Source organism: Camelina sativa, chromosome 4 (assembly GCF_000633955.1).
Source record: "Camelina sativa cultivar DH55 chromosome 4, Cs, whole genome shotgun sequence".
Taxonomy (NCBI): Eukaryota; Viridiplantae; Streptophyta; class Magnoliopsida; order Brassicales; family Brassicaceae; genus Camelina; species Camelina sativa.
This window is the reverse complement of record NC_025688.1, coordinates 23,363,505-23,384,649: the sequence shown is the minus strand read 5'-3', so window position 1 is coordinate 23,384,649 and position 21,145 is coordinate 23,363,505. Positions and strand designations below refer to the sequence as shown.

At 34.3% G+C, this 21,145-nt stretch overlaps 4 protein-coding genes and 1 long non-coding RNA gene across 5 annotated transcripts; 4 read left to right on the top strand and 1 right to left on the bottom strand.

Annotated features, from left to right (window-relative positions):
- Positions 2,147–3,165, bottom strand: LOC104782035. The gene is made up of 3 exons (XR_766970.1): positions 2,779–3,165; positions 2,503–2,562; positions 2,147–2,210 (listed from the first exon to the last, which is right to left on the bottom strand). It is a non-coding gene; the product is annotated as an uncharacterized LOC104782035 (long non-coding RNA).
- Positions 5,999–6,827, top strand: LOC104782034 (auxin-responsive protein SAUR15-like). The gene has a single exon (XM_010506849.2). It carries the CDS (start codon positions 6,262–6,264, stop codon positions 6,667–6,669), a length of 408 nt encoding a protein of 135 aa, XP_010505151.1. The 5' UTR covers positions 5,999–6,261; the 3' UTR covers positions 6,670–6,827.
- LOC104782033 (kinesin-like protein KIN-5C) lies at positions 7,277–13,061 on the top strand. The gene is made up of 23 exons (XM_010506848.1): positions 7,277–7,548; positions 7,671–7,800; positions 7,998–8,156; positions 8,262–8,611; positions 8,691–8,829; positions 8,939–9,036; positions 9,147–9,303; positions 9,444–9,513; positions 9,668–9,744; positions 9,893–9,946; positions 10,031–10,111; positions 10,193–10,304; positions 10,373–10,459; positions 10,544–10,719; positions 10,854–11,015; positions 11,095–11,202; positions 11,309–11,467; positions 11,547–11,630; positions 11,710–11,915; positions 11,994–12,095; positions 12,227–12,336; positions 12,480–12,631; positions 12,719–13,061. The coding sequence occupies exons 1-23, from the start codon at positions 7,490–7,492 to the stop codon at positions 12,914–12,916; spliced, it is 3,030 nt and encodes a 1,009-aa protein (XP_010505150.1). The 5' UTR covers positions 7,277–7,489; the 3' UTR covers positions 12,917–13,061.
- On the top strand, positions 15,265–18,751 carry LOC104782032 (beta-fructofuranosidase, insoluble isoenzyme CWINV4). The gene is made up of 6 exons (XM_010506847.1): positions 15,265–15,558; positions 16,511–16,519; positions 16,627–17,486; positions 17,578–17,984; positions 18,079–18,193; positions 18,379–18,751. The coding sequence occupies exons 1-6, from the start codon at positions 15,372–15,374 to the stop codon at positions 18,559–18,561; spliced, it is 1,761 nt and encodes a 586-aa protein (XP_010505149.1). The 5' UTR covers positions 15,265–15,371; the 3' UTR covers positions 18,562–18,751.
- Positions 19,084–19,531, top strand: LOC104784216 (probable calcium-binding protein CML32). The gene has a single exon (XM_010509273.1). It carries the CDS (start codon positions 19,100–19,102, stop codon positions 19,529–19,531), a length of 432 nt encoding a protein of 143 aa, XP_010507575.1. The 5' UTR covers positions 19,084–19,099.

The following is a 21,145-nucleotide window of genomic DNA, read 5'->3' as shown; positions in this document are numbered from 1 at the left end:
AAAAAAAAAAAACAATTCCAATAAAACAAAGGCGGGTGTATATTTAAGGTTCCTATAATTTAGGAAACAATTCAAATTTATGGGATATTAATCAGAATTACAATAAGAAGAAATCGATCATATCATTATGAACTGGATATCATATCTTAACCAAATATGGAATCACATAATCATTCTCCTAAGATATCATATCTTTACCAAATATATTTCCGATAAATTGATCCTAATTTTTAGTCTACTAATTATTATTCCCCTAATTGATTTCGGAAAAAGAAACTGAAAAATCAGTCTCCTAAACTTTCGAAAATTTGATTACCGATCGAATCAATCAACAAATCAATATCAGAATATATTAAGAGAATATACTCGTAACTATAAATATTCATTAGTCATACACCTTCATTCCATACTTTCCATCTAATCTTTTCTGCACATCTCGATTAAGCTTAAAAAATGGATGCCAACCTACCAATAACTGATCTAGCATCGATCAAGCCTTTTAAGACTGCTTGGAAGATCCAAGTAAAAATCATCCACAACTGGCAACAATATACGACTTACTCTGGTGAGACCTTGGAAATGGTCGTAGTTGATGTCTTAATAAGCTTAAAAATCGTTCTTTCAAATAATTTACGTTTATGTTTTTGAATATTTCACATAAATGGTTAACTCACTATGAATGTGTTTTTCATTTGTGTTTAGGTACTCTGATCCATGCGACCGTCAAGAAACAACAGCTACACAAGTTTCAGCGAATGATTCTCTCTGGTCAGTGGAGAATTGATATGTTATGGTTTTGACTCACTTTGACCCCGTTTATTTGATAGTTTTGTAGTTGTTTGAGTCCTTTTCAGGTTATAATAAGAGGCTAGGAAGCTAAAAGCAAGGATTGGAACAGCAGGAGCAATCAGAGCAGAAAGGAGTTGAATTGGAGCAGAAAAGCTGATTTTAGACCCAGGAGCACATGCTCCCGATTTCCAAGCACATGCTCCCAACTCTACGGATTCATGACGACACGTGGCAAGCATCTAGGCGCCGATTCCCTGCCTAATTCCCCTTATTTTAGGCGATCCTTTGTGAGAGAAAGATGGCTGAGATCGCTTTTTAATAGGAAGATTTGAATTTGGATTCTTTCCTTATTTTTCTCTACTTGTATGCTATTTAACCTAGGGCTTTTAGGAGAGAAAATATACTCTTTTCTTTTGGGATTTTGAGCGATGTTTTTGGTGAGAGGGAGAAGAGCGGCTACCTTGTGAAGCATATTCTGATATTTTTATGTCATTGAATTTCTCATCTTTTGCTATGATTCATTTCTCTATGACTGAGTAGTTTTCTTTGCTAGATTAGGGGTTTCAAAAGGGGTTTCATGGGTTAGTAACAGAACACAAATAGAGCTTTATATAATCGATTGTCTTCACTATTGTTAGACTTAATGCTTAGGTTGATTTGATCACCCAATCTATGATTCTAGGTTTATCTATTCATCAAAAGTGTAATAGGTTGCTAGAAAAGACATTAGTGGGCAAATTATCCTAGACCTGCGAAAGTTGATGTGTAGGTGATTTGTGAACTTATCATTCCTGTTCTTTAATGCTTGTCTGCGATTCTGGGCTCAAACGACAGTTTAGGGTTTATGGACCGCCGAGCATGTGCTCCGGATGTCTGAGCACGTGCTCCGCGTTTCTGCACAGAATCGATCAGATAGAGTTATTGATACCACGACAGTGGATCAGTTTATATTTATGTTTGAGTTCTAGACTGGTACTTAATCTATGCCCTGAATAGTTGTTTAGTTGCTATCTCTGAAATTCCCAAGAATTACTCCTGATCTAGTGTTTTCATTATTGCCTTTTTATACCGTTTTAATCGCATTACTGTTACCAAACAAACCCAAATTTGAATTGTCTTAGCTTGAAATTGAACCAATAGAACCATAGAGTAAAACTTGGTCTTCGTGGGATTCGACCCCTAAGTACTACTTCTTTGCTGTGCACTTGCAGTAGGAAAATAGGGTTTAAAACTCTGTGTATCAAGAATCATTGAGAATTTTTCATGATACCTGATATATATTACAGATGTTTAGTACAGACCATTAATATAATGTAAAAATTTAAGATACTCCTAATTATATAATCGTGGAGTAAATCTGAACTTACAGTGATGTCTCTCCCTTTGTCCTTCTGTTTGATTAGATCTTCTTCACATATGCTCTGAAAAATTAGTATATATCAATCAGCACATACGAAACAAAAGCAAAGTATATGTATAATTTAGAACAAAAAGGAAGACTAATGTTTTGTTGATAGAAGTGGAACACTTGATCAAACGAATACTAACAATTAGTAAAATTGTTAAGAATATAGCTAAATTCAAACTTGATAGAAGTGATAGTCGTTTATTAATAGCGGAATCAGAAATCAACTTAACCAATTAACTGGGATTAGTCTAGAAGATTAGTTTGTCCAAAAAAAAAAAAAAGTCTAGAAGATCAGTAAAACCCACAATTGAATCCGCCGAGTATGATGTCTCTGTCTCTGTTTTGATTAGATCTTCTTATATTCACTGAATAATTGTATGAAAAGTATCAATCAGACCATAAAAAATTAAAGCAAAGGATATATATTATATAATTTTAATAAATTGCTGAAGACTAATATTTTTCTGATAGAATTGATAAAACAAATTAGAACAATTACTCAAATTGAAAACAATAAAGCTAAATTCTAACCCATTAGGAAGTGATAGTCGTTTGATTTACCGTTATCAGAATCAACTTACCCAATTAAAGGAGATTTGTAAAATCCACAATTGAATCCGCCGTGTAAGAAATCAATCAACGGCAAATACATTTACAGTATCTCTTCGAGTTGCAGATTTGGTTGTTCTTAAATACGACTGGATCTCCTAAATTGTTTCACAGAAAAGGAACTGCAGTGTGTGATGGAAATAATCGGGTGTCAATCAATTTGGGTTGTAGGAATAGAGATGGTGAGATGAATCGAGAAGCGAAAATGGAGTTAAGCACTGGATGGGAATTAGAGCATGCTATTTTAATTTTTGCTCAACTGTTACTCTATTTCCACCTCTATAATAGAAATTACTATATTTTCTCTATAAAAGCATCTCTAATGGTATTCTATTTTAACTTCTATAATAGAGGTGAGTTTTACACCAATGGTCCTCTATTCTCAAATCTAAATAGAGATTGCTATTTTTTCCTCTATTTATAGAGGAACCTTATTTTTTTTTACAAATGTTCCTTTAAAAAAATAGCAATCTCTATAAATAGAGGAATCTTTGTAAATAGAGGAAAAATAGGGTTCCTCTATAAATAGAAGAATAGAGGAAAAAATAGAAATCTATATTTTAGAGGTGAAAATAGAGGACCATTGAAGTAAAACTCACCTCTATTATAGAGTTCCTCTATTATAGAGGTTAAAATAGAGGACCATTGGAGATGCTCTAAAGATACTCTATTTTTTCCTCTATAAATAGAGGTGAACTATTTTATTTGCAAAGTAATCATCTTAATCTTTAACTTCTTTTATTTATGACCAAAATAAATAAAATAAGTATTTTTAAGAATTAATAATATAAATTTAAGTATAAATGTTTATTCTAAAATATTGAGACTATCATTTGCAAAAGATAATTTTATGAAAGTGTTACAAAATTTAAAGTAAAATGGATTAGTTTGCAATTTTTAAAAATAAAAAGTGTTAATTGTAAAATAAAAATAGAATCTATTGGGAATATTCTTTTATAGAGGGAAAAATAGAGAAAACCATTGGAGCAAAACTCATATCTATTATAGAGGAAAAAATGGAGAAAACCATTGGAGATGGTCTTATAGAGAAGGGCGATCGGAAAAATTATTTGCAACCCCAACATTGTTTAAGCAATTGATTATTTTTCAATTACTAAAAAATTCAATTTCGGGACCACTGAGCCCAAACACAACATAACTGCAATATTTTGGTCCATTAATGGTATATATTATAAAAAATAACTTATACATAAACATTTCTGATAATGTTCAATGGACTATGTTTAACATTTGAAAAAAAATTAATAGACAACATCCTCTCTAATGTACTTTAATAAAATCGCACAACCAAACAACCAAACAACCGCAAAATACAACGAAACAACGGCAAACATTGTATCAAAAAATATTATGTACACTCAAAACGTATGTTACACTCTATTACATTCATTAATTGTATATTGTATATTTTTCTCCCCAAATATTTTCTTATAAATTTGTACACTATCATATTTAATTCAGAAATTTTATTAATATAGAGATACAATCCTACTATACTACATTTATTTAAAATAGAAATATTTGAAAATTTTCTCCCGCGCTGTAGCGCGGATCAGATCCTAGTTGGTATTACAAAAATGTTTTCCGTAAGTAAGAAAAAAAAATATTCCGAGTCAATATTTTTTTTTCTTACTTATACAAAACTAATCAAATGTTCTCGACCTACACCTAGGAAGGTTGGTGTTGAGTATTTCCAACCCAATCATTAACTTGGCACTAATCATGTATAACAAACGGAAAATTATACTAACAATTGAATCAACCGTTTTTAAAAGTGGATATAAAATTTGATACACTTTTGTTTTCTTCCTCATGCTGACCATTAAGGTCAACAGGAAGTTATTAATATGTACTTAAAAAAAAACTAGGGTAACGAGCACAGCTAATTAAAATATATATACACATAGAGATAATGGTAACAACTAGAAGTTGTAATCGGCTCTCGTTGTATAGGAGTCGGCCAAGATAGCCGGCTAGAGAATCATTCTTTTCTACAAATATACAATAATAATATTCATATGACTTTTAGTCAAATATATAATCATAGATGTATATGATATTATTTTACATATATGACACGTATATCTCAAAAATAATATTTTTTTTAAGTTATATTGCATATGAGATTATCCACTTATAAAAGTGTTATATTTTGTTTAACTGTCTACTCTTAGTTGTGTGGTTTCTCCATAGATCGTCATCTTATGATTATCTATGAATTTCTAATTAAGATACTGATAAGTTTTGAGTAATAAATTTAATGAAAAGGAAAAACTAAAGAGTGGACAGCTCCCGGTTTAGGTCGTGAAGAACAAATACAATCGTCAAAACTGAATCATTGATATATCTAAAAAAATGCAGTTTCTCATTTTCAAACACAAGTAAATACTTAAATATGGATTACAAAACTTTTTTTTTAAATCCTTTTATAACCATCAAACTAACCACATTCGAATGATTTTCGATTTATGAATGATATTATTATTAGGTTAATCACCAAATTCATGCACATATGTCAACATGCAATTAGTGACTCCAACTCACATATTATTATATTGGTATAATTTATACACTAAAATACGACATTACTTATGACATCTTACCTACTACCAAAAACTATATATGTACATGGTTAGATGCACATGCACAAATGTAACAGACATCACTTTAAAATACTTGATTGATATCAAAGCATATGTTTAAGAAACATCACTTTAAATACTTGAGCTTATATTAAAACACCTGTTTGCTTAATGGATTCCCTACTTTTTGTTTTCATCCATCGATTTAAATAAAAACTCGTCTTTTGGTATATATCCGATAAGGCATTGGATGATCACCATTCACCAAACCCCTTCATCAGAAAATCATTAGTAATATATACAATTATTGGTTTATTTTGTAAAACAAGCAATCATCTCGTTACTTAAAGGGCCATCTATATAATCTTGAATCAAGCAAGAATGACATCTCAGATAGTATTAAATTAAATGTCACGGACCGTATATACGATTACGTACGAACATCCGTGATAACCTATCGCTTGCGTAAGGTACTAAGGTAAAATATAAAAGTAATGTTATAGATATTGATTCATTTTGGTCTCCAAAAACACATATCACGTAACCATGATTTGCGACGAGATATATGCATTTTGATTGCTATTATTAAAAGTTCATTTCCATCCGCCAAGAAATGCACCCCACTATTCGAAGTCAACACAGACAAACAAAAAATTACGAAAACAAAAATTAAAATAAAGTCAAAAGCTCGCTAGATAGACATCTCATCTTGGTATATAATCACCAACCATCTTCTAATTTCTTCCATTTTATTCATTTCACAATCTCAAATTCTTCTACATATCTTGAGAGTTTCCAGAGAGAACAAAAAAGACAAAAAAAAACCGTAAAATACGAAGAATAAAAATAAAAATGCTGGGAAAAAGAATAGCTTCGTTCAAGAACTTAGCCAAGAAAGTGAAGAGCATCAACACGACGACGAGAAGCGGAGGAGAGGGCGGCTCCGAGTCAACACATAACGAGTCACTTCTGATGAGCGAGGCGGAGGAGGCGGCTATGGCGACAACAAAGACGCCAACGGGGACGTTCGCGGTGTACGTAGGGGAAGAGCGCGTGAAGCGCGTGGTTCCGACAAGCTATTTGAACCACCCTCTCTTTAGGATGCTCCTAGACAAGTCTCACGACGAGTTCCTCTGTTCCGAGCAGAAGGTTATGTTGGTCGTGCCTTGCAGCCTATCCGTTTTCCAAGACGTCGTGAACGCCGTCGAGTCTTGTAACGGAAACTTTGATTTCGGCGATTTTGTCGAAGAGTTTCTATAATTTAATATTCTTCTTTATAATTTTATTAATCTTTCTGAAAACGTTTTTCTAGGTCTTTTTTTCTTTTTATAAGGAAATTATATATACTCATTAGGATATGATTGATTGATTGTGAAATTTGTGATACATTGAACACCCCTTTGTTGCGTGGTGTGGAATTTGTAATTTTTTTTTTTTTAATTCCATAATCTAATTATGATCTAAGTTATTATACTTTAAATTATCAAGTAGTTTAATCTAGTACTTGGGTTTCCTAGGCTTCCATTTGACCTGAATGCTTGGTCGCTTTTTCTATGGTTCAAACATGTTTGTATGTTTGTGTGAAGACTACATGTTGGCGAGTTGTTTAGCTAGTAATCCAACATCGTAGACTGCGACTCCGAGTCTGTAAAACGTTACAATCCATTTTTGAAGATATGTTTGGCGAGTTTTTTTTTTTCTTTAAGCGGGGTCAGTTGGGCTATAATGGGCCGAGATATAAAACATGGACTTTAAGGGAGGGACACGTGAATCGTCGGCACGTTGAAGAAGGGAAGGGTAATATGGTAAAACTGTAGGAAGAAGCGTTAAAAATTCAAAAAGAGAAAAAAAGGAGGAGCGGCTCTTCAAATAATTTCAAATCTCACATATCCAGTCCAGTCCACCCCGCTCTCTCTCAGATTCCGTCGCCGGTGAGATAAGAGAAGAGAGAGAGAGAGAGAGAGAGAGATTCAAATAGCGAAAAAAATTTCGGATCTTGGGTTAGCAGTAAGTATAAGAAGGTATAATTGGATATTTGAAATCAGTATCTCTGGATTCGCCGTCGGTTCGTCGCTTCAAGATGTCTAGCCGCCACGACAAAGAGAAAGGCGTTAATGTTCAAGTCCTCCTTAGATGCAGGTCCAAATCAATTTCTCTTAATTTTAATTTTAGGGTTTTGGGTTCAATTTTGGGGTATATTCCCACTTTTTGTATGTTCAAATTGAATTTAGGTTTTGGTTTCGCTACTTTAATTTTGACAGGCCATTTAGTGATGATGAATTGAGGAACAATGCTCCTCAGGTTCTCACTTGTAATGATTTGCAAAGAGAAGTTGCTGTTTCCCAAAACATCGCTGGGAAGCACATTGATAGGGTTTTCACTTTTGATAAGGTATAACAAAAATTAGTTGCCTCTGCTCCCTCTATTGGGGGGTTTTGTTTTTTCCTCCTTGGTTGTTTCTTTCGGCTGTGGGCATGGACATGGGATATAGACCATGGGAAATGCTGAAATTGCCTATTTTTGGGCTTAATGTGTGTTTTAGTGAGTGTATCTACATGCTGAATGTGTGCTTTATATGTTGAACACAGGTGTTTGGACCATCAGCACAACAGAAGGATTTGTACGATCAGGCAGTTATTCCAATTGTGAACGAAGTGCTTGAAGGTTTTAATTGTACAATATTTGCATATGGCCAGACTGGTACAGGGAAAACTTATACTATGGAAGGAGAATGTAGAAGGTCAAAGGTCTGTTATTTTGTTTGTTGTTGTGTGTTTGCCTTTTTTTTCTAAGGTTTGCTGGTGTTGTTTCATGTTCTTAAGCTATTTTACCTCTATATTTAACTGGGACAGAGCGCACCTAGTGGAGGTCTTCCGGCAGAAGCAGGTGTTATACCTAGAGCTGTAAAACAAATCTTTGATACGCTTGAGGGTCAGCAAGCTGAGTACAGTGTTAAAGTCACGTTTTTAGAACTCTACAATGAAGAGATTACTGATTTGCTTGCTCCTGAGGATCTATCTAAAGTTGCTTCTGAAGATAAACAAAAGAAGCCGTTACCTCTAATGGAAGACGGCAAAGGTGGTGTTCTTGTTAGAGGGTTGGAGGAGGAAATTGTGACAAGTGCCAATGAAATCTTTACTTTGCTCGAGAGAGGTTCTTCTAAACGACGGACTGCTGAAACATTCTTGAATAAACAATCTAGGTAACGCATTTTGATCCTTGTGTTCTTTGCTCATTAATGTCCAAGATGTCGGCTACTTGATAAAATCCTTCACTTGCAGTCGGTCACATTCGCTCTTCTCAATAACTATACATATTAAGGAAGCTACTCCAGAAGGTGAAGAACTAATCAAGTGTGGCAAGCTGAACTTGGTTGACTTGGCAGGATCAGAAAATATTTCACGTTCTGGTGCTAGGGATGTAAGTTGTTTCTCACTGTTCAATCAAGTTTGGAGCATCTTTCCTCTCATCTTCTAGATTTTATGTCTGGTCATGTGCGAGATATAATCAATAGCATTTCTCTATCTAGGGCCGGGCTCGAGAAGCTGGTGAAATAAACAAAAGTCTTCTTACATTAGGACGAGTGATCAGTGCTTTGGTTGAACATCTTGGACACGTTCCATACAGGTTAAACTTCTTTTTTTTTTTCCAGGGGTTCTTTTCTTTACGTTAGGGATCACATAGCAGTGTTTCAAGTTATGCTGAATCCTATAATTGTTTACTGCAATGAAATTTAGGGATAGTAAGCTCACCCGTTTACTACGTGATTCACTTGGTGGGAGAACAAAGACATGTATCATAGCAACAGTTTCACCTGCCGTTCATTGTCTGGAGGAGACCTTAAGTACTCTAGATTATGCACACAGGGCTAAGAATATTAGAAACAAGCCAGAGGTATTAATTAATCTATCAATTATGTTTACTCTTTCATTCATAAATTTTAAGCCTCTATTTCATTTTTCTTGTTCCCATTCAGCCCAACTATTGAAAAGTTGGAATTCGTTTGCGTACTCTTATACATTTCGTTGTGGCAGGTTAACCAGAAAATGATGAAATCTACTTTGATTAAGGACCTTTATGGTGAAATAGAACGACTTAAGGCTGGTAAGTGGCATTCGCACTGTAGCTGTTGATAGAATAATTGTGGAGGGATGGAGTACTTATACTAGCTTAACAAATTTACTTGCTACAAAAAGTCTTCTGGTCTGGCTCCTCTGCTTGTCTTTTACTCATATGTTTTCTTTGCTTGTTTATCTAGAGGTGTATGCTTCCCGTGAGAAAAATGGTGTTTATATGCCAAAAGAGAGATACTATCAAGAGGAGAGTGAAAAAAAGGTATTGAGTTTTTGCGCACAATTGTTTCTCAAAGCAGAATTCATTAGTTGAAGAAACAAAATGATCATTTGACCTTAGAGGACATGGTAACGTCTAATTGTCTCTTAGTTTTTCTACTAATGTAATACTTTTATACTCTATTTTGTAGGCAATGGCTGAGCAGATTGAACAGATGGGTGGTCAGATAGAGAATTATCAGAAAGTTAGTTCGTCTTACTCTGTCAATCATTTTGAACGTTAGTGTCAGAACATGTGAACAAATTAATTTACATATTTTTGTGACCAGAAACTTGAGGAGTTGCAAGATAAGTATTCCTGTCAAGTGCGGGACTGCTCTGATCTGACTAGCAAGCTAGATACCACTGAGGTATTTGTTATTTTGTTTGGATTTACTTTTGTGCTATATAACTATATCAATATGCTCTGAGACTTCAACTGTGTTATCTAGAAAAACTTGAGTCAAACATGTAAAGTGCTTGCTTCCACAAACGAGGAATTGAAGAAATCTCAATATGCCATGAAGGAGAAAGATTTCATCATTTCAGAGCAGAAAAAAGCTGGTAATTTCTTTTAACATTTTCTCTTATCAAATGCTTGAAATTTCTTCTAACATGTTGCTTTTTGCCAGAAAATGTACTGGTTCAACAAGCTTGCATTTTGCAATCCAACTTGGAGAAAGCTACTAGAGACAATGCTTCATTACACCAGAAAATTGGTATGGGTTTTTACTATTTTTTTGCTGTCTCTTCATTAGTAATTTCATAAGAATTGTATGTGATCTTGATTTACTGCTTTGCAGGAAGAGAGGACAAGCTCAGTGCGGACAATAAAAAAGTGGTCGACAGTTATCAAACAGAACTTTCTGAACAAATTTCCAATTTGTTCAATAGGGTTGCTTCTTGTTTGTCTCAGCAAAATGCACACCTTCAGGGTGTTAACAAATTGTCCCAGTCTCGCTTAGAGGCACACAACAAGGTATGAAACTGTTTTGTTCTTTTGGTTTATCAATCTTTGAGTTATGTCTTGTTATTGTGTCTTTTCAAGGGTAGCATAAAATTATGCGGGAAGTCGTTAATAATGTAACACTATTTGCAAATTTGTTTGTCTAGGCCATTTTAGAAATGAAAAAGAAGGTTAGAGCTTCAAAGGATTTATATAGTTGTCACTTGGAGGAAGTGCAGAACGTAGTTCGGTTGCACAAGGCAAACTCGAATGCTTGTCTTGAGGAAGTTTCAGCATTGACGACTTCAAGTGCATGCTCCATAGATGAGGTACGCCTTTAATTGATGTCCTTTTCTTTTAGTAACTTTTGTGGTGTTTTTAAAGTAGTTATATCTTGTCGATTTTCAGTTCCTTGCTTCAGGAGATGAGACAACATCATCGTTATTTGATGAACTTCAGAGTGCTCTCTCGTCCCATCAGGGAGAAATGGCTCTCTTTGCAAGGGAACTGAGACAGGTCAGTGCACTGAAATATAAGATTTTGTAGGTAATTTATATAATAGCCTTGGCGATTTACAAGAGTTGTTTACTTATTGTCTTTCTCCTTTTTTCCTAATTTACAGAGGTTCCACACAACAATGGAGCAAACACAGGAGATGTTTGAATACACGAGTACGTTCTTTCAGAAGCTTATGACAGAGTCTAAAAATGTTGAGAGTCGTGCTGCAGAAGCGAATGATAGTCAAATAAACAGCATTATCGATTTTCAGAAGACTTACGAGGTCATGATACTACATCTCTTCACGTTGCCTGCCAAACATCTTTGCTTGATCCCATCTATAACTGATTTATGTTGTGCAGGCTCAGTCAAAATCTGATACAGAGAAACTTATAGCGGATTTAACTAACCTAGTCTCAAGTCACATTCGTCGTCAACATGAATTGGTTTGTTGCTTCTTCTGTCATTTGTTTCGCTCTCTCTTCCACTTTATGTTACTTAAATATGTATTATTTTGCCTGGCAGGTGGATTCAAGACTCCACAACTTTAAAGATGCCGTCTCTTCCAACAAAACTTTCTTGGATGAACATGTCTCTGCTGTTAATAATCTGGCAAATGACGCAAAAAGAAAATGGGAGACATTCTCCATGCAAGCTGAGAATGAAGCCAGAGAAGGTGCTGATTTCTCGGCTGCAAAACATTGTCGAATGGAGTTACTGCTTCAGCAATCGTAAGTTCCTTACTACGTTTTGCAATTCCTTTGACTTACAGTTTTTCAGTTATGCATTTTAACTTTTCTATGCGTTAGTGTGGGCCATGCGGAATCAGCTTTTAAACACTGCAAGAGAACTCATGAATCTCTAAAGGAGATGAACAGTAAGCAAGTCACAGATGTCTCTTCACTTGTTAGGTAATTGGTTAAAGTTGTGAAGATACATATCTGAAATTCTGACCTCTTCATACCTTGTAGAAAATTCACTTCATCTACATTTATGAATTCCCTTATCAATGCATAAACTTCAATATACTTGTTTGGTTTAGGTCTGCTTGTAATAATAATGAGCAGCACGATGCCGAAGTAGATTCCGCAAGGACTGCGTCTGAAAAAGATGCAAGACAGAAAAGCGATGAGATAATCCAGCAAATTGACCGTGAGTGTTCTTTCTTGCCCATGACTGTTTGTTTCTTTTGTCCAATTTGAATAAGTGCATCTACTTAGGCCTAAAAAAGTTTCTTGGCTTGATCATTATTTTCCCAACCATGAACTGATGATGGTATCCTTATAATCTTTCAGGCATGTCAGAGGACGAAAAAACATCTGTATCACAAATATTGGAAAACGTCAGGTCGCATGAAAAATCTCTTCAAAGTTTCCAAGAGGATCAGTGTTGCCAAGCCAGATGCATTGAGGATAAAGCTCAAGAAACTTTCCAACAAAAATACATGGTAAGTTGTTCCGCACAGCTTAATAATAACATATTTTTTCACTCTTAGAAGAGCATTGACCCCAAGCTCTCTTTTGGTGAACCGCAGGAATATGAGCCAACAGGGACAACTCCAATGAGGAGTGAACCAGACGTCCCAACCAAAGCCACCATTGAATCACTACGAGCCATGCCAATTGAGACATTGCTTATAGAATTCCGTGAAAACAACTCGTATGAATCCTTTGCGACCAAGGAATCGAAACCACAACAGCTAACACGGTCGCCTCTCTCACAGGTCAACTAGGGAACCACCTCTGTTCCATAACATGCTCTTCTGTATTCGAAAACCTCAAACCAGTGTCTGTCTGTAATACTATTATCTGTGTACACATTTGTGGAAGTGTGGGATCAATGAATGAAGAGTCAGATGCTTCTGACACATTTTTCTAGGTTCGAAGTGTTGAAAATAATCCCTTACTTTGGATTATACTTTGTTTGCTTACATTGAAATTGTAATGTATGACTTCTTGTTTCAGAGAGGGTTTGTTCTAAAATATCAACATAATGCGAATCTTGGATCCTTTTTGCTCATGATGTGCATGCATATACCACTTGATCACTTTCTATATATGACTCAACCACGAAGATGCTTTCAAATCCCAACAATGAACATTTTAAGTGGGAAGTCAAGTAGCATTTGTGAAATCGTAGTCACCGTGCCACTCAGAAGATTCATCTTTCTCACTTCCCATGAGAATTTCTAAATATCATGAGCATGAGAGATTCTCATAGAATCCTCTTTTACCATTTTAAAAGAACAATTATGAACATCTTTTTGTTCGTGCTCATTTACCAAAGCTTTACAACTCAGCAACTGTTCACTTGTGATTTTAATACAATCTCATTTGTGTATATATATAAAGCTTAAGAGGACATGTTATGACACTGGTAGTGTCAAATATGGTTTCTATATCAAGCTTTTGGGTATTAGGTCATTCATTATAGAAAGTGGGAACATCAATAAAAGTGGAATTTTCTTTTATGAATTTCTTCTCATTCAGTTAAGTATGGTGATAGTCCCTGCAGGTTCATATACACAAAAGATGCAAGCAAAAAGTGTTGTAGGTGTAATTGATGTTTCAAAATTATAGCAATCGAATCATCATAACCAGCAAAAAGGTTGTGGAAGCATTACTAGTTTTTTTTGGCAAACCGGAATTGTTAAAGAAAAATAAGAGATATTCGGACTTTGAAGCATACCGGAAAATTAGGTTTATATGTGAAACTAAGTGCATAGATATAAACTGCGGGAAGACTCTTTGCTTCACTTTTTGGCATTATGATGATGTGATGGCAAATTGCTCGGATACAACCGGACATATAACATAAGATTCGTTATGTCTCGAGCATTGTCTCTGAAGGTTCCGGTTAAACCATTTCTTGACTAGATCGATTACTTATTGTAAAAAGAAAAAAAAATGAATTTTAAAGAATTTTTTTATCATCAGGCTTCAGACCATATATCAATGTGACTAAATTATATATTAGAGTAATTTGAAGAAGGTTTTTTTTTTTCGTTTATAAACCATAGAACCGTCCTAAATACTTGTTTCTTTACTACGTAAGATAAAATAGTAAAAACGATTATATATATAATAAATATATAATTAATGGTTTCCTGTAAGCGACAATATTTTTTTTAAGTATTAAAAAAAAAGAAGAAAAATAATAGTTCCATCTATTTTGGTTTTTTTAACTGAAAAACAAAATTGATAGGACACATTAGTTTTGTTCTAGTATATTTTTCACCAAGTTGAACATTGAAATCGGAAAATATCGATTTTTGAGTAATAAACCGCAATGTCAAAACCGAAAAAAATGAGGCATTAGTGTGGTTGTCTTCCAAAACACTTTTGGTGCTCAAGCAAACCACTATATATATAAAATCAGTTAGTTATATGGTGGATAATTATCTCCTAGTTGTGCGGTCATCCATACGAAAAGATAATTACCATGCATAAGCGATAATTACATAATTTGCTGTCCAAAAAAAAGGTATAATTTTCTGCTCCACTAGATATGATCCCATCAGCTGATATCATTTGGGTCTTTCTAATAGAAATAATTCGTTGTTGACAAAAAAAAATTAAAATTATCTAAAATAACCACGTTACATATAAACGATATTATAAAGTTTTCTCATTAAAAATAATTCAATCCTAATAAATAAACTTTTGTTAGATTTTTTTGGTTTGCTTAAAATAATACAACCTATCACTTGAGCAACAAATCTCAAAGAAGTTATGCATGGAAACCTAATCAGTTCATACATATTTCAATAACAAACTTTGATTAAAACATCCATTGAATTGAATTATATATGGGCAATTTTTTTCTAAAACTAAAATTTTTGGACAGTCACACACTAGAAAGCCCTAGATATAAGGAATAAAACTGTCGACCAAAAAAACTTCAATTTGGATAAAATAGAAAAATATTAAAATATCAAAATTCAACCTGGATGTAAATTTCCCTAATAATAGTTGGAGTAAAAATCTCTAGATCGGATTAACATTATCCTAAAAATTATCTACTTGGTTATCTTCCTCCTCATACTTCGTCTCTATATAAACATTATGCAACAAACTACTTTGGCACTATCACATTATCTCCTTCTTCACGTTAATACATGAACGCCCACACACACACACACACAAACAAACAAAAAAATATACTCAGATCTTGAGTCTTTTTGATCAATGGGTGTTTCAAATATTGTTTTTGTCTTGTTATTGCTTGTATTAATCAATTTAAGCAATAATAACATCAAACGAATTGACGCATTTCATCAGTTTTACGAAGAACTGCAATCTGAATCAGTCAAGTCAGTAAATCATCTCCATAGACCTGGTTTTCACTTTCAACCTCCAAAGAATTGGATTAACGGTACATTCATTTCTCTCCCTCTTTTTTCAAATATAATTTGGTTAGACATATTTGTTTCTAATTGAGTGTTTAAATGATTTTGGTATTGATGTTTCGTTTTTCATTTTCTGTTAATTTTTGTAAGTTTCTGAAATGAGAGTTGATTCCACTACAACTGCTTCCTAGATCTAATAACAAGAAGAAGAAAAAATCATCCGTTCCTTTATTACTCTCACGTATGATATGACTACGTCATTCCCTACAAATATGAGGGGAAATAATTATTTGCATGGGATATTTATATTTACTCCTGTGATCCTATCTATATTTATGTATGTGTGTGCTCGTGAAAAGAAAATAATTTTGGTATATAGAGTATTAAAGTTATTTATCTATAGAAATTCACATTTTCATTAATATTAAACCCAGCATATATAACGTGAGAACACAGCTATATATGCTTTATTTATTTTGTATATAAAAACTATCCCTTATTTATATATGCATACGAAGTTCACATATTTCACACAAAGAAACACAGCATATATAACGTGAGAACACAGCTACGTTTATTTTTTTCTGTATAACTTCTCTTTTTTTGTTTGGTGTTTGTGGCCATAGCTTGCTATAATATATCTTTTCGAAAAGGGAATTTTTGTCTGTGAGTGGGATTGAACGTACTTAGTTTTAAGCTTGTCAAACTCCGTCTTAAACATAATTGTTAAGATCAAAATCTTTATTTTTTTATATAGATTTTTGTATATAGAGATCCCGTATTATCCTTAATTATCCAAATATTTACGTTTCATATTTAGTTAAACCTACATCAAAATCCCATATTCATCGTTATACTCTTTTCGTATTCTCGAATGCTCTTATCTTATCCTATTTTGATCGAAATCAAATTATACTAACCTCGTTTTTTTCTTTGGTTTCATTTATTTTCATGTGGCATCCTCGACAATCCTCATAGATCCAAATGGTGAGTTTATCATAAAAATACTTTTTTTTAATATAATTATACACATACATGATACACATCGTAATTGTAATACACGAGATAAACTAATTTGAGGTATTCGGGAACAGGTCCAGTATACTACAAAGGTTTGTACCATCTCTTCTACCAATATAACACCAAAGGTGCAGTTTGGGGTAATATTATATGGGCACATTCGGTTTCTAAAGACTTGGTTAATTGGGAGGCTCTTGAACCGGCCATTCATCCCTCTAAATGGTTCGACATAGGCGGTACATGGTCCGGTTCAATCACAATCGTACCGGGAAAAGGACCCATCATCCTCTACACCGGTGTTAACAAGAACCAAACTCAGATGCAAAACTATGCTATCCCGGAGGACCCATCAGACCCATACCTAAGGAAATGGATTAAACCGGATGATAACCCCATCGCCATGCCAGACTATACCATGAACGGTTCAGCATTCCGTGACCCGACCACGGCTTGGTTCTCTAAAGACGGGCATTGGAGAACCGTCGTGGGGTCAAGAATAAAGCATAGAGGAATAGCTTATATTTATAGAAGCCGAGATTTCAAGCATTGGGTCAAAGCTAAGCACCCTATTCACTCCAAACAGTCAACCGGTATGTGGGAATGTCCTGATTTCTTCCCGGTTTCCATAACCGATTTCGAAAACGGTTTAGACTTGGATTACACCGGTGCAAACACCAAGCATGTGTTGAAGGTCAGCTTGGACATAACCCGGTACGAGTATTACACGCTTGGTAAATACGATCTTAAGAAAGACCGGTACATACCAGACGGTAATACTCCTGATGGTTGGGACGGTTTAAGATTCGATTACGGTAATTTCTACGCATCTAAGACGTTCTTTGACTACAAAAAGAACAGAAGAGTCTTGTGGGGTTGGGCTAATGAATCAGACACCGTCCAAGATGATATTATGAAGGGTTGGGCTGGTATTCAGGTATCTATAATTAATTAAACCCATACTTTATATGTTATATACTCAAAAAATTTATGTTAATAACTAATATATATAACGAAATGATATATAGTTAATTCCAAGAACGGTGCTTCTTGACTCAAACAAGAAGCAATTAGTGTTTTGGCCTGTTGAAGAAATAGAATCATTGAGAGGTAATTACATTCGAATGAACAACCATAACATCAAGATGGGTCAACGAATAGAAGTCAAAGGGATTACTCCTGCTCAGGCTGATGTGGAAGTGACCTTCTACGTCGGAAGTCTAGAAAAAGCTGAGATATTCGACCCGAGCTTCACGCTCAAACCATTTGAGTTGTGTAAGATAAAAGGCTCAAACGTGACAGGTGGTGTAGGACCTTTTGGTCTGATCACATTAGCAACTCCTGATTTGGAAGAGTACACTCCTGTCTTCTTTAGGGTCTTCAAAAATGCTTCAAATCATAAGCCTAAAGTTCTCATGTGCTCCGATGCTAGACCGTACGTTTCCATGCGTGATCTCTCTATATATGCTTAATCAACTAATATTAAATATGCTTTGAATTTGCTAATGAGGCATTTTCTTCTTTTATAGTTCGTCGTTAAAGCAGGACCAGGGTCCGCTCGCAAAGGATAGGATGTATAAACCATCGTTTGCTGGTTTTGTGGATGTTGACATGGCTGATGGAAGGATCTCACTTAGGAGTTTGGTACGTATAAATTTGAGAATCTTTTGTATTTTTGCTTGTTTATGTTATACTATACAATGTGACATAAATGAAATTTGATTTACAAATATATGTATTGATCATTCGGTAGTAGAGAGCTTTGGAGCTCTAGGTTTGTTTATGTTATACTATATAATGTGACATAAAATGGAATTTAATTGTTACAGATTGATCATTCGGTAGTAGAGAGCTTTGGCGCTCTAGGAAAGACGGTGATAACGTCAAGAGTGTATCCAGTGAAAGCAGTACAAGAGAATGCACATTTGTATGTGTTTAACAATGGAACTCAGAGTGTGACCATAGAGAGTCTCAATGCTTGGAACATGCAACGTCCTCTGCAGATGAATTAATGATGGAGATCATTAATTTAGCTCCTCTCTCTATAATTTAGCTAGATACTGTGACATTAGGAAGAAAAAAAAAACATTGGGATTTTATGTTTTTATGATTGATCATTTGCTCTGCGCAAGTTCATACTTTAATTTACGTATGGACTCTTGTACCTTTAATGTCTCTAATAATATATCTCAATAAAAATAATTTCAGAAAAATAATAGGAGAAAAAGAAAAGGAAACTTTGTGTTTGTTTTTGTTTTTCCAATATCTTTTTTATAGAAAAATGTAAAATATCGCTTTTTTTTTCTTTTTCCAAAACAATAAAGCTTATAATTTTGTTAAAAGGATATAAAAAATAGTAAAAGGATATAAAAAATAAGTAAAAAGATATAAAAAGTTAAGTAAAAAAAAAGGAAAATTACATGTCAAAACCAAATCGTTATAAGAATCTAAACAATATCAATTATCTCTATAAATACAGAGTATTGGGGTTTCGAACTCTGCACACACAAAAGTTTTACATCTATCAATAGCCATATTATTTAGAACACAATGTCTGTAGCACAAATCTTCGAGAGAGTCGACAAGAACAAGGACGGGAAAATATCATGGGATGAATTCGCCGAAGCTATTCGAGTTTTCTCTCCAGAAATAACGTCCGAAGAGATTGATAAGATGTTCAGGGTCCTTGACACTGACGGTGACAACCAAATTGACGAGGTGGAGTTTGCTTCCTGCTTGATGCTTAACGGGGAAGGAGAAGAGGACGATGAAGAAGTTCATCTGAAAGAAGCTTTCGATATGTATGATAAGGATCGTGATGGAAAGATATCAGCAAGTGAGATTCATATGGTATTGAAGCGTCTTGGAGAGAAGATAACAATGGAGGAATGCGTTGGAATGGTTCGAGCCGTTGATAAAAACGGCGATGGTTTTGTGGACTTTGAAGAGTTTAAGATTATGATGACTTCTAACAAGATGTAGTCACTCTGATCTTCTTCTTTTAATATATTTTTTTGGGTTTGTTTTGTTTTAAGTTTTTTGATTTTAGTTTGATGATCTTTTACCAATTATCGAATGATTTTGTTTGGATTTATCTCTATCTTTTTTTTTTTTTTGTTAAGATTTTCTTAGATGTGATTTTGTTTCGATACTAGCTCTAGTTGATTTCAATTAATTCAATATTTTCTTTTCAAAAAAAATTATAACATCAAGAATGGGTCAACGCTTTGTTAAAGCAAGACAAGGATAGTAATTTATAAACTAACGTTCGTTGGGATGTTGATACAGCTGATAGAAGCATCTCTCTAAGGAATTTGGTACGTCCCTATAATATTATATGAGCACCTTGATATATTTGCGTTGCGTGTTTACGTTATTACACTCTTGACACATAACACATGCATAAACAAGCTCTCTACTACAGACAGAATGATCAAATCGTTGGTCATGTGTTTTAGTGTTTAACAATGGAACACAGACTATGACCATAGAGAATCTCTCAATGCCTGGAACATGCAACATCCTTTGCAGATGAGTGATAGGGCTCCTTAATTATAGTTCTTCTCTCTATAACTTAATTATAGTTCTTCTCTCTATAATTAGAGAGCCTCTACATACTCTCTTTTTATTTCGTCTTTTCATCTTCATCGTTATTGCGAGTTTTTTTTGTTAAGTATTTGTTTGTTATGTATTGGACTATTCATTTGGTTAAACTTAAAATCCTGAATGCGCTCAAGAGAATTGTACTTGAGATGAAAGACCTACCAACTATGAAGTAACCTAGCAGAGATTTTAGAATTTACCAAAACCAAAAAAAACCAATAACAAGATTTACTAATAATAAGAATCAAAATTTACTGAAACAATGTTTGTCTCAGAACAATAGAGATGTGTTTTTCTCAAGGGGAAAACAAAAAAATATGACAAAAAAAAAGAAAGAGATTGGTGAAAACAGATCACTTGATCTTCTTCTTTGGCCTCAATTGGTTACTGTGGCCACACTTCTTCTTCCTGCAGTTCACAGCCCTTGGGTGCAGACGAGCATAACACCTAATAAACAACCAACAAGTCAACTCAAAACAACTGAGACACAATCTTCACACAAAGACACTGATCTTAATTAGACAAAACAACTTAAGCTTTCATTTTACATTGAATGGTAACAGCACACAGAACAATTTACGTTCATGCTCTCAAGACATGTAAGAGCAACGTTCGATACGAGGACAAGAATGGCTCAACAAAATGATATGACATAGACTAACTGGATCAGCTAAGTTAATTCCCCATGATTACTATCAAACATAGCAAACTCAGGACAAGAAAGTAAAAGAGAGGTTTAAAAAGAAAAAAGAAGCTTACTTGCGACAGATCATCTTGTCTTGATTATACTTACGAGCCAAAGCCATCAAAGAAGGCTCAATGATACCTCCCCTCAGCCTCAGAACAAGATGCAGTGTCGACTCTGTTTACCAAAAAAAAACCAAAACCATAAATTGAAAATCAACAAACACTTATAGCTAAAACTAATTACATTTTCACAGAGAATCCAAATGAGAAAACAATTAAGAAAACAAACCTTTCTGGATGTTGTAG

Coding starts and splice junctions, on each gene's coding strand:
- LOC104784216 (XM_010509273.1), top strand. CDS start 19,100: ATGTCTGTAGCACAAATCTTCGAGAGAGTCGACAAGAACAAGGACGGG.
- LOC104782034 (XM_010506849.2), top strand. CDS start 6,262: ATGCTGGGAAAAAGAATAGCTTCGTTCAAGAACTTAGCCAAGAAAGTG.
- LOC104782032 (XM_010506847.1), top strand. CDS start 15,372: ATGGGTGTTTCAAATATTGTTTTTGTCTTGTTATTGCTTGTATTAATC. Junction 17,985..18,078: donor ATGTGCTCCGATGCTAGACC/GTACGTTTCCAT, acceptor CTTCTTTTATAG/TTCGTCGTTAAAGCAGGACC. Junction 18,194..18,378: donor GGATCTCACTTAGGAGTTTG/GTACGTATAAAT, acceptor TAATTGTTACAG/ATTGATCATTCGGTAGTAGA.
- LOC104782033 (XM_010506848.1), top strand. CDS start 7,490: ATGTCTAGCCGCCACGACAAAGAGAAAGGCGTTAATGTTCAAGTCCTC. Junction 8,157..8,261: donor GAGAATGTAGAAGGTCAAAG/GTCTGTTATTTT, acceptor TAACTGGGACAG/AGCGCACCTAGTGGAGGTCT. Junction 10,112..10,192: donor GCAAGCTAGATACCACTGAG/GTATTTGTTATT, acceptor TGTGTTATCTAG/AAAAACTTGAGTCAAACATG.